Source organism: Pantherophis guttatus, chromosome 7 (assembly GCF_059756535.1).
Source record: "Pantherophis guttatus breed Tessera chromosome 7, ASM5975653v1, whole genome shotgun sequence".
NCBI lineage: Eukaryota > Metazoa > Chordata > Lepidosauria > Squamata > Colubridae > Pantherophis > Pantherophis guttatus.
This window is the reverse complement of record NC_142069.1, coordinates 8483603-8496195: the sequence shown is the minus strand read 5'-3', so window position 1 is coordinate 8496195 and position 12593 is coordinate 8483603. Positions and strand designations below refer to the sequence as shown.

The following is a 12593-nucleotide window of genomic DNA, read 5'->3' as shown; positions in this document are numbered from 1 at the left end:
TGGTCTCTTTTTCCCTTCAAAGAGAGCTTTTGTAAATATTTTATCATATAATGGAACACTGTTGTACTTGCTTTTAACACACACACACACACACACACACACACACACACACACACACACACAATAGATAGATAGCTGATCTTTGTAAATAGTAAGCTGCTTTCAGTGTGCAGGGTTATACAGTTAAAACCACTGTGCAAGGTTATACAGACGTACAAAATAGGACTGATATGAAATTAAGCCAGCAACATTTTACATTACAAGTAATTTTTCCTGTAACGTGGCTCCAAAACAACATTTTGATTTTGTATAGTTACATTCTGTCTTTTTTTTTTTTTTCCCCCCTCCTAGGCAACAATCTTTGTTCCATGTCTTAGCTGCATATTCTGTTTATAATACGGTAAGATGCTCTGGTCTGTGCATGCTTCTTTGCATCTATTCACAGTCAGTTACATAGGTCACTCTTAAACGATATTGAATTCATGGAAATAGAATTCTCAAGGGCAACATGGAAACGGCGAGTTTGAAGAGGCGTGATTCTGTATTGGATTGTTTGGCCCAACAGGGGTAAAAAGAAAATACTTCTGATTCTTGGCCCGATGCTATCAAAGCATCTGTTTTGCAAATGCTTTCCTGGAACCATTAAGATCAGAAACTGTAAAAAAAAAAAGTGGTGAATAAGTTCACTCAGCCAATAATTTGCTACATGTTATGCTTAATAAATTTCTTGTATGTTAATTTCTTGTTAACTATTTCTTGTATGTGACCCAGCGTTATCGAGCTGGGTCACATACAAGAAATAGTTCTGGAATTCTGGAACAGAAAGTTACAAACGTTCCTGAAAAGACAAGAGTGGTCTCTTTCTTACCTCTGATATGAAAGAATTGAAGAGGAGTAGCCATTTTAATCTATTGAGCTGAACAAGTAAATTGTTTAGTACCAATACTAGGATAAACCAAACTCTATTAGTGGGCTAAAATCCATAACTTGTTTGCTTTATGTATAATTCTGTGGCTTCCTACTCAGAAATGTCAGATTGAGTTCCATGAAACTCACAACAAAACTCTTTAAGGTAGCATAAACTCTAAACGATGGTATAGTCTCACTTTGGGGAATAGGTTGGACTAAATTAATATGGACATTTCAGGCTAGGTCCAAATTCTTTGTTCAAATGAATCCGTTTGAAAGGAGAGAAATTTAATTAGAGGTTTTGCCCTGACTTCCTTCTGACAGTACAAATTTTCTGCCTTGAAGGCTGTTTTGTACTAACTAGAATTTCATCATCAGGGTTCATCTGGTTATCTAAAAAGGGGAGAGGAGCTAAAGATGAAATAAGCTAAAGATGTGGAATAACAACAGGCCAAAGTGCAGAAAATGGAAAGAAAAGACTCCTTTGTCCTCTTCTAACTTTATAGTCAACATTTCCTTAGGGCAGTGTTTCTCGACCTTGACTCCTTTAAGATACATGGACTTCAACTCCCAGAATTCCACAGCCAACATGCTCTTAACTAGCCAAGGTTAAGAAACACTGCCTTAGGAGGCCCCTCCACATCTTCAGGATAAAAAATTAGATCATGATAGCTTGTCCTGTAGAAGCTCTAGTTATACCAGTCTCGCTTTCCTTTTCAGTTCTCTGTGCAAAGTCAGACAGAGAACTAATCCTCAGGGGTATCCTTCCTCCAAACATCTCATAATTCACACTCTGTCTACCCTTACTACAGAAAAAGTGAGTGCAATTGCTTTAGGGTTTGTTTGCATGCGTACACAAATTTTGTAACGGTTTTGTCTGCTTTTTCCCAGGAGGTTGGATACTGTCAAGGGATGAGCCACATCACCGCATTGCTCCTAATGTACATGAATGAAGAAGATGCTTTCTGGGCTTTGGTGAAACTGCTCTCGGGGCCCAGGCATGCTATGCATGGTAGGTGTCTGAAGTTTCACTCAATGTCACGATAGCTAAACTGGCCTCTTCACATTAAACCCTTTTAGCAAACACCCCCCCCCCTTTTTTTTTAAAAATTACATTTAGGATTTTATTTTTCAGTTCTGCAACGTTACATTTGGGTTCACACCACTGTCCTAAACCAAATTGACAAGTCAAAGATATTATGGGTATCACAAAGAGCTGAGACAAATGGTATTACAGGTAGTCCTTGATTTACAACTGGTTGCTTAGTGACTGTTGAAAGTTTCAATGGATCCCCAAAAAGTACTTACAAAATTCTGACGATCTCCTCCCTCCCCACACACACACAACCTCCCCGGATTGTGTGACTACATTTCAGGGGTTCAGCAACCAGCCCACATTTATGGCTTTTGGCAGTGTTTTACAGTCACGAGTCCGATTTTGACGTTTTTGCTGAAAAACAGATCTTTACTTCTGGTTTTCAGCAAAAAATACCCTATAGTGAACAATGAGTTTGCTGAATGATCTTAACATTCGCTTAACAAGAGGCATAGAAAAAGTGGTAAAATTGGGTCTGGTTAGGTGATGACCTGCTTTACCACTGTCGTGATTTACAACCATAATGGGCAGTCTCTATTATGGTTATAAGTTGAGGACTATCTGTATGGCTTCATGCAGTGGTCCGGTTCATATAACATGCTTCCAAAAGATACTGAACGGGGCCAGCTGCATTAAACCTAGAATGATTGATCATATACCATCAAATTGAGGTCAGCTCTTAGTGACTACATAACTAGACCTTGTTCAGGATGGTCTGTCCCCGTCTTAGCGTTCAAGTCCTCTAGCAAAGCAACTTTCACTACTATAATTGAGACACTTCACCTTGCTACTGCTCATCCTTTTCTGTTTCCTTCCACTTTCCCTTTCTTTTTCATCTTTCCCATTGTTATAGCTCAGATTTGGATGCTTCATTACCTAGGTCCGTGATGGCGAAACTATGGCACGCGTGCCGCAGGTGGCATGTGGAACGATATCGATGGGCACACAAGCTCAGCTCCAGCACGCTGATTTTCAGGCCTTCTGGGCCCACCAGTCAGCAAACAGGCCATGTCCAGCCTCCGGAGGGCCTCCGGAGGGGTGGGGAAGGCCATTTTCACCCTCCCCAGGCTTCTAGAAAGGCTCTGGAGCCTGGGGAGAGTGAAAAACGGATTTACCGGGCCCACTGTGCCATCACGGGCCAAAAGCGGAGGGAGCATGGGGGGATTGCACACATACGTGGGGGAGCGCATAGAATTATGGGTGTCAGCACGCGCGCACATGACCCCCCCCCCACTCTCCCCCCACTTTTGGCACGCAATGGCAAAATTAGCCATCACTGACCTAGGTATAGATTAATAATCTTATTTAAGTGGTATATTTTTTATTTGACATTACTTTATTTGACAGGATGCAGTGTCGCCTTATGGTGAAAGAAATAAGTAGAAGATAGATAGATAGATAGATAGATAGATAGATAGATGCTTATTCATGATGACCTCTCTCTTCCCTCCCCTACTTTCCCCAATTTTAGGGTTTTTTATTCCTGGTTTTCCTAAGCTGTTGAGGTTTCAAGAGCATCATGACAAAATAATGAAGAAATATTTATCCAAACTTAAGCAACATTTTGTAAGTAAATGCCAACACGAATGAATGTGTTGATCAAGGGGACGGTTCACAGATGAAATTTCTTTGGCATTTAATTTTCATTTAACTTTCGCTTCCATAGAGTGTCACAGGAAATACCACAGCTTGCACGATTCTAATCTTTATAGTCGTAGACACATCATGGGATCTGAATAACTTTTCAAGGTCTTTTCATGGCTACTCTACCAAGTGCTACCCTGTGGCATATTTCTTGATTGCATGTTCCTTTACTGTGGATGGTTGATCCTAAAATAGCAGAAGCAATCTACCACTCTGAAATCTTCATTATCTATCCTAAGGCTGGTTGTTTTACCTGTAGTCATTAGTTTGGTCTTTTTAATTAAAGTCCAATTTTTTTTCCCACTGTGCTTTGAAACCATACTCACCTTCCCTTAGTGTATAATCCAGCACATAGGTTGAATAAATAAGAGGAGAGTATTCAGTCTTGTCACATTCCTTTGCAAACCTGGAATAGTCTTTTTTGATCATGTTGTGTCCATTCTGTGTCTTTATTCTCTCAGCCTTAGGTAAAAAATATTGGCAAAATACTTTAGTAAATATCACACTGTATATAGCAACGGCTGTATACAGTGAGAGAGAGAGAGAGAGAGAGAGAGAGAGAGAGAAAGAGAAGGGGGGGAGAGAGAGAAAAAAAAAGAGAGGAGGGAGGGAGGGAGAGAGAGATGAGATATAAGAGATATGAGATAAAACACTCTAAGCTAGTGGACTCCAACCTTTTGGGAACCAGGGGGGAAGGTGTTCATGTGCTACTTAGATCATGCACATGTGCAGATGAAGCTTGGCTTGCTTGTGTGAGCCCGGGGGTTGGGGCCCCCCTGCTCTAAACACCCTGGAGACAAAGCGGGGGTGAAATGCTCCCGGTTCGGATCGGATCACCCGATCCAGTAACGATGGAGGCAGGTGGTTCGGAGAACCGGTAGCAAAAATCTCTGCCCGCCCCCCACATTGCCCAGCTGAGCCACGCGATCATCAGAGGCTTTTTTTTTTATTTTTAAAAGTATTTTTTTTCAGCCAAGGAGGTTATAGAAAAAATGCTTTTAAAAGTAAAAAAAAAAAAAAAGCCTCTGATGATTGCACGGCTCAGCTGGGATCATCAGAGGCTTTTTTTTTTAAAAAAAAGAAAGCCTCTGCCAATCAGGCAAGTCAGCTGGGATCGTCAGAGGCTTTAAAAGCATTTTTTCACAACCTCTTCAGTTGTAGAAAAAAATGGTTTTAAAAGTTTTAAAAAAAAAAAGTTGGCCACGCCCACTCAGTCATATTACCCCACCACCAGCAAGCCACGCCCACAGAACCGGTAGTATCAAATTTTACATTTCATCACTGAGACAAAGTACACGTCTAGAACCTAAACAGTGGTTTCCCAACACCTCTGTCAGTAGAGTTATCCATAAAGGGGTTGATTTGCCAGTTAATCACCTTGGGATCTAGCATAGTTGGTGGTATTGAATGCCGCCAAGAAAAAAACTTCCAAGAAGTCTATTAGTATAGGTAGTCCTCGACTTACAACCACAATTGAGCCCAACATTTCTGTTGTTGAGTGTGACATTTATTAAGTGAGTTTTTGTCCCATTTTACTACTTTTCTTGCCACCGTAGTTAAGTGAATCACTGCAGTTGTCATGTTAGTAACAAGGTTGTTAAGTGAATCTGGCTTCCCCCATTGACTTGGCTTGGTCCGAAGGGGATCACATAACCCCAGGGCAAGTGCAGCGGTCATAAATATGAATCCGTTGCCAAGCATCTGAATTTTGACCATGTGGATGCTGCAATAGTTATTAAGTGTAAAAAAATGGTCATGAGTCACTTTTCCCGGTGCCGTTGTTAAGTTTGAACGGACTGTTGTAAGTCGAGGACTTCCTGTAGTTATGCACACAAGGGTCTGGAAGCGAAGCCCTGAGAGGGAGAAATACACTCCAGATACACTTGTGCATTTGACTCCACATTTGCATTCTGCTCTGTGCCAATTTTATCTTCTAAAATGGGTGAACTGTGTTGTCTTCTTGGCAGGATTCCCAGGAGGTCAACACCAGCTTTTACACAATGAAGTGGTTTTTCCAGTGTTTCCTTGACCGTGTGAGTAGCCTTAGCTGTTGTTTTCATTATCTGCCCAGCTGGTCCTCTGTTTGTGGCCCGTCATCGGCCTGTGCGGATCGTGGCTGATCCCAACGACGAGGAGGCTGGTGTGGGGTCGCGCCAGCAGCCTGCGCAGCCAGCGCTCACGTCGGACAGCGAGGAGGCTGAAGAGGATGTGGTGCCAGAGGCAGAGACTCGGCCTGGGCCTTCAGAACCTCCAGAGGCTCCTTCAAGTGGAGAGAGCGAAGTGGAGGAGCCTCTCCTCAATGCTCGAGCACGCAGGGCTGCCAAAAGGCAGGAGTGGCTACTCAGGAGGAGGGGGTCTCCTCGAGAGTAAGGTTTGAGGATAATTGGCCACTCCCTTAGGCTATTTAAGTCGCACGCAGTTAGTAATTTTTTGCTGGAAACAACGTGTAATTATTACAGAGCATTTTGGAGAGTGAGTGTCTTATCGTATCTTGTTTTCTGGGCTGGTTGCCAACCTTTGCCGGACTTTGTTTATTCTTGGTACGTTATAACTTTGATAAGGACGGTTGATGTGTGTCACAATCCTTGGGAATCCGGAGCTGGGGGAGAACACCCTGTGGGTCAGAGATGGATGTTTCTTTATCTGCTGATACATCCTATGGTTCTTTTGTTGCAGACTCCCTTTAGGTTAACCCTCAGGATCTGGGACGTCTACATACTTGAAGGAGAGCGAGTTCTTACTGCAATGGCCTACACCATTCTGAAACTGCACAGAAGTAAGAGCTTTGCCTTGGCTTTAAATGCTCTCTGGCCACCTGACATGGTCAGTCTTTGTTTTGAGTGACCAGACTTGGGGATGACCAGACTTATTTCTAGCTGGCTGAAAAGTGATAGCAATAGCACTTAGACTTGTTATTGTTAGTTGCGAAGCCGTGTCCGACCCATCGCGACCCCATGAACAGCGTTTCTTCAGGCAGATTTATATACCACTTTACAGTACTTTACAGCCCTCTCCAAGCAGTTTTACAGAGTCACCCTATTGCCCGCAACAATCTGGGTCCTCATTTTACCCACCTCGGAAGGCTGGAAGGCTGAGTCAACCTTGAGCCTGGTGAAATTCGAACTGCCCAATTGCAGGCAGCCGGCAGCCAGCAGAAGTAGACTGCAGTACTGCATTCTAACCACTGCGCCACCACGGCCCTTCCTTCCTTCCTTCCTTCCTTCCTTCCTTCCTTCCTTCCTTCCTTCCTTCCTTCCTTCCTTCCTTCCTTCTCAAGCAATAGTACTTAGACTTACATACCACTTTAAAGTGCTTTACTGTCCTCTCTAAGCGGGTTTACAGAGTCAGCCTATTGCCCCCAACAATCTGGGTCCTCATTTCACGAACCTCAGAAGGATGGGAGGCTGAGTCAACCTTGAGCCTCATGAGATTCGAACTGCCAGATTGCAGGCAGCCGGCAGGCAGCAGAAGTAGCCTGCAGTACTGCACTCTAACCACTGCGCTACCATGGATAGAAGAGATTATTTGTAGCTCAGGCTTGAACTATGAAATCCTTGGTGTTCTCTGAGCTTGGTTGCTTTCTTACAGACATTTCATTACCAAACTAAGTAACATTATCAGTGCACACAGCTTGGCAGTGAAACATCTGCAAGAAAACAGCCAAGCTCAGAGAACACCAAAGACTCCAGAGTAGCTGAAAACTCCCAATATAAAGTCGCTGTTCAGAAACCACAACTGAGCCCAAAATTTCTGTTGCTAAGCGAGACAGTTGTTAAGTGATTTTTTTGCCCAATTTTACAACCTTTCTTGCCCCTGCTGTTTTTTTGTTTTTTTTTAATTTGATTTATATGCCGCCCTTCTCCGAAGACTCAGGGCGGTTTACAATGTGCTCAGCAATAGCCTTCATCCTTTTGTATATTTATACAAAGTCAGCTTATTGCCCCCACAAACTGGGTCCTCATTTCACCTACCTTAGAAAGGATGGAAGGCTGAGTCAACCTGAGCCTTGGCGAGATTCGAACCCTGCAGTAATTGCAGGCAGCTGGTCTTAATAAGCTTAATAACAGGGTGCCTTAAACCCCTGTACTACCAAGGCTCTTGTTCAGTGAATCACTGCAACTGTTAAGTTAGATTTAAAAATTGTTAGTAAAATTTGTTACTAATGTTTGGCTTCCCCGTTGACTTTGCTCATGAGAAGGTCGCAAAAAGCAGTCACGTGACCCAGGGATTGCAACCGTCATGAGTACATGCCAGTTGCCAAGCATCCAAATTTTGATCACATTATGGGGACGCTGCAAGGGTCACAAGTGTGAAAAACGGTCATAAGTGCCTTTGTAACTTTGGCCATTAAAAGAATGGTTGTAAGTTGAGGACTACTTATAGAGTGTCTTTTTTTCCCTTCCCCCGTGCCACTTTAGAACACCTGGTGAAATTGCAGATGGAAGAACTGGTCCAGTTTCTTCAGGAGGCTCTTGCCAAAGATTTCTTCTATGATGATGATTTTGTAATAGAACAGCTCCAGAGCTCCATGGCAGAACTGAAACGAGCAAAGATGGACCTCCCTGTCGCAGGTAAATAATTCTTCTAGATGCCAATAACTCATGGCGATACGTTTATTTGCGCACCTTTTGAAATTTCCTCACCTGTTGGCAAGGATTGTAGAATTACACTACCAGGAAGGGAAGTCTGGAAGAACTTCAATATATCTTCTTGGAAATCCTGATCATTTACCAAAAGGACACATCCAGGTAACTGTCACTCGTGCACTAAGGTAGTTCAGTAGGTTTTGCTACCTTGCTTCAAGGTATGTTCATCTTCTCAGCATAACGTTTCTGCAAATTTTGAAGCTGTGGGAAAGACTATTATTGTTGTTGTTGTTGTTGTCATTGTCATCTGCCTTCCCGCTTTAAAAGTAAGCAGAATTTGGGGGGAAATGGAGACATATTTATTGTTTAAAACCTTTTACAATTGCAGCTTTATTGTTAATGAAATGTGAATGAACACTTAATTTCTTCATAAATGTGTCTTTGCTGTATGCAGTTGAATAATGGCTTTTATTCACAGGATAATAACAAATGGCAGTGATTTAATTTACATCAAAGATTTAGTTCTTATTGTAAACGGGTCTGTCAAACTCTAAGGACTATAACATCTTTTCATTATGGTCTGAATCCGATCAGTGGATTCCATTGCAGCTGATCCCTTATTTTATCCTTTCTTCATTTTTATGGCTTTCTGGAAGCAGAATGTCCCCCCATTATTGTGATATAAAATATTCATTTATTTCTTAATTCGGAGGGAATACTGTCAACTCTAAAATCGGATGCTTTTGCACCCTAGCAATTTATTTATTTATTTATTTTATTTATTAGTTCAATTTATATGCCGCCCTTCTCCAGAGACTCAGGGCGGCTTACAATGCATTAAGCAATAGCCTTCATACTTTTGTATACACCTGTTTAGTAGGGCTTTTTTTGGAGGGGGCCCTGAGCGGTGTTCTATTTTATACAAAGTCAGCTTATTGCCCCCACAAACCGGGTCCTCATTTCACCTACCTCGAAAGGATGGAAGGCTGAGTCAACCTTGAGCCTGGTGAGAATTGAACTCGCAGTAATTGCAGGCAGCTGGCAGCTAAGTGCTACTTTAACAGCAGTTTAGTCTGCTGCGCCACCAAGGCTTTTTTTACAGCTTATTTCATTTTTCTAATTTCTTGGGAAAAAAATTCAGAAACAAACTGTCAAAATGGGAAGGGAGAAAAAAAGCAATACCCTCCCCCTGGTTTTTTTTCCAACATGTCTACTCACCAACCCGAAGCATGAATAAAGATAAATAAAATATCACTTGCTTCTTAGGAGGCATCTGTTTCCCTGCAAACAGCCTACCTTTTGGCATGGACTTTTCCTTGGCACATTCTGAAGGCAGCTTTACATCCTTTTTTTAATTAGAAGGGAGGTTGCATTAATTTCTAGGCAACAGGCTGTTGAAAGGCATCCCCGTCCCCCCTCCTGATGGGGAAATAGCTGAGATCCCCGCCAGTCGTAGCTGTCTTTGCAGAAAGAGCAGAAGGACTCCCCAATTCCCTCCCTTGTCGTTTATTCAGCCAATCCTGCCACCCTAAGGAGGTTTTTGCGCCGTTAAATGAAGAAGGTTGGAGAGAGAATTGAAGGTTCTGCTTCAGTTCTTCACCAAGAGAGAAGCCTCCAAGAGGCCTCTCAGCATACGGCTTGCCAAGGCAAGCAAGTTACCCCCAAAAAATGTCAGGTGCAAATATTTCTCCCCAGCTCAGTAGAATCACATCCACTCGATTCTGGGCTTTTTTCCTTTCTAGCAGACAGCAAGTTCTTCCTGCTAGGTGGGAGACCTATATAGATCTATTTCTAGCTTGTTTGCTTTCATCAGTAGGCCACACCCACATCTTATGTATCCTCCCTGTAAAGGTATAGTATCTATTTTCTTACTTTTTCGTAGGGTTTATGTGTGTTTTTTCTTCTAGCCAGGTTTTCCTGGTAGAGATACTACACCTTTACAGGGAGGATACATAAGATGTGGGCGTGGCCTACTGATGAAAGCAAACGAGCTGGAAATAGATCTATATAGGTCTCCCACCTAGCAGGAAGAGCTTGCTGTCTGCTAGAAAGGAAAAAAGCCCAGAATCGAGTGGATGTGATTCTACTGAGCTGGGGCTGCAGAAAAACCTTGGTTACGTAGGGAAAACCTGGCTAGAAGAAAAAACATATATATATGTATATCGAGGGGTCCTTGGTGCTCTCTGACCTTGGTTGTTTTCTTGCAGGCGTTTCAGTGCCGAGGATGTGACCTAGTTTGGGTAGTGAAACATCTGTAAGAACACCGTTGAGGAATTTGCAGAGCAACCCTTGAGTAGCAAGGGTGTGCACATGAAAAGCGATTGAGAGTAGTTAGGAAATAACACAGCCAACACAGAGATACACTGAGTTGTGTTTACTTTTAAGGAAATAGTAATAAGGCACAGTCCAATAAACAGTCCAGGTCATACATGTATAAAGCAGTAGATGGTTAAACAATAGTCCAGGGATAATCCAATAACAGAGTCTTCTTACCAGTCGTTGTAGTAATACACACTAAACAGTTGCAAACAGTAGCAAACACAGCAAAGAGCATCAAAGAGAGAGACAAACCATGTTTCTAGCTCCCTTTTAAGGACATTGGCTACAGAGCTAACCAATCAGGACACAGTATGATGCAATACAGCAATACAGCAGTCTTAAAGCTATATTCATGGTTTATATATTGCCAACCCAACAAGTTAGGTAATAATCATTTCCTAACAAACACAACCAAGTTCAGAGAGCACCAAGGATCCCTCGTTTCAACCCTGAGCTGCAAATATTCTCCTTTATGGGTTTATATATCGATTTTAGGTTGTTTTCCACCCCAGTATAATTCTGGCATTGCATATTTTTTTCAGTGTCTGTTGAAAACCTGAAGACCTCTAGTTTTATTATCTCAAAGGTGCTTCCCACCCCTCCCCGCCCCCCAAAAAAGTCAACTGGAGCGTTGTTTGAGGAGGAGGAAGATGTTTCGCTTCTCATCCAAGAAGCTTCATCAGTTGTGACTGGATGGCGGTGGTGGTAGGGAATGTAAGGATTGTATTTCTTTGTAGTCATCTAGTTATTCGCAGATTCTCTGAGAGCTTTTGAGGCCCCTTGGGTGCCCTCAGGGTCATCGGAATCAGGGGTGGAATCTTCCTGGAACTGCTGAAAGGGCTGCGTTGCAGGCAGGAGATAGGGGGTGTCCTATTCCTGCCCCTCTGTGTAATGACTAGATGACTGCAAAGAAATACAATCCTTACATTCCCCCCCACCCATCCTGTAAGAACCTATCCTTCCATCGCCCCACCATCCAGCCTCAACTGTCAGTACCTACCCTTCCATATCCCCACCATCCATTGACAAGTGATGAAGCTTCTTCTTCTTCTTCTTCTTCTTCTTCTTCTTCTTCTTCTTCTTCTTCTTCTTCTTCTTCTTCTTCTTCTTCTTCTTCTTCTTCTTCTTCTTCTTCTTCTTCTTCTTCTTCTTCTTCTTCTTCTTCTTCTTCTTTTCCTCCTCTTCCTCCTCCTCCTCCTCCTCCTCCTCCTCCTCCTCCTCCTCCTCCTCCTCCTCCTCCTCTTCCCCTTCTTCTTCCTCTTCCTCTTCCTCTTCTCCTTCTCCTTTAGTTGCCTTTAAAGAGAGAACTATGACCTGGATGACTGAGAATCTCCATAGACCTCTAGTGTCAACTTGCAAAGCTTTCAAGTTGCCATGAGCAGGAGGAAGGGAGAACTGAAGTGAATTCCATACATTCTTTCTGACCGCAATCAGAAGGAGGGTGTTAGGTTTCACAGCCAGCCAAAGTGGGTAATTGGAGAATGTGATTTATGACATGGCCAGAGAGGAGGGGAGAGACAGGGTCATAGGGGAACGTAAATCTACGTGGGATCAGTCCTGACTGCATCCGAGTATTGCCGGAATGGTGCTCCTAATAAATCACTATATTTTCTTTGAAGTTTGGATCATGGCTCATGAATTAATTAGGGCATCTTTCAGAAACTGACATCTAGCTTTACTTGTTACCATCAGTTTATACCCCGCTGTGGTTACTGTTGAAGGTGCAGTGCGTTTTTAAGAATATCAAAAAGACACCAATCCCAATTTGGAGCCCCATGGTGATGGCAGCTGGCCTGTTCAGCCTTTTTCCCAGATTTTCCAGTTGTTTTTAACTACTACCATCTATTTGCCAACCTGTGCAAGAACCCAGTTTTCTTACCTTCAAGTCTTTGCTGCAGCTGTCATTTCCTTCCCTTGTAAAATTGGAATTTTAAATCTGGAGATTATAGCAAACATATAAACGACATGTCCTAGCATGCCTTGAGTATCATTAATAGCAAATATAAACACTGTTAGGCTTCTTGGGACCTGCAAAACAT

The 12593-nt window shown here is 42.7% G+C and overlaps 1 protein-coding gene across 7 annotated transcripts in view; it reads left to right on the top strand.

Moving 5' to 3' along the window:
- USP6NL (USP6 N-terminal like) overlaps positions 1-12593 on the top strand; it is a 145235-nt gene that overhangs the window by 110943 nt on the left and 21699 nt on the right. For all 7 annotated transcript variants that reach the window (XM_034442124.3, XM_034442125.3, XM_034442120.3 and 4 more), the window contains 6 exons: positions 352-400; positions 1801-1921; positions 3477-3571; positions 5617-5682; positions 6326-6425; positions 8068-8220. In XM_034442124.3, the coding sequence (XP_034298015.2) occupies positions 352-400; positions 1801-1921; positions 3477-3571; positions 5617-5682; positions 6326-6425; positions 8068-8220 (584 nt within the window). The remainder of the gene's footprint in view (positions 1-351; positions 401-1800; positions 1922-3476; positions 3572-5616; positions 5683-6325; positions 6426-8067; positions 8221-12593) is intronic.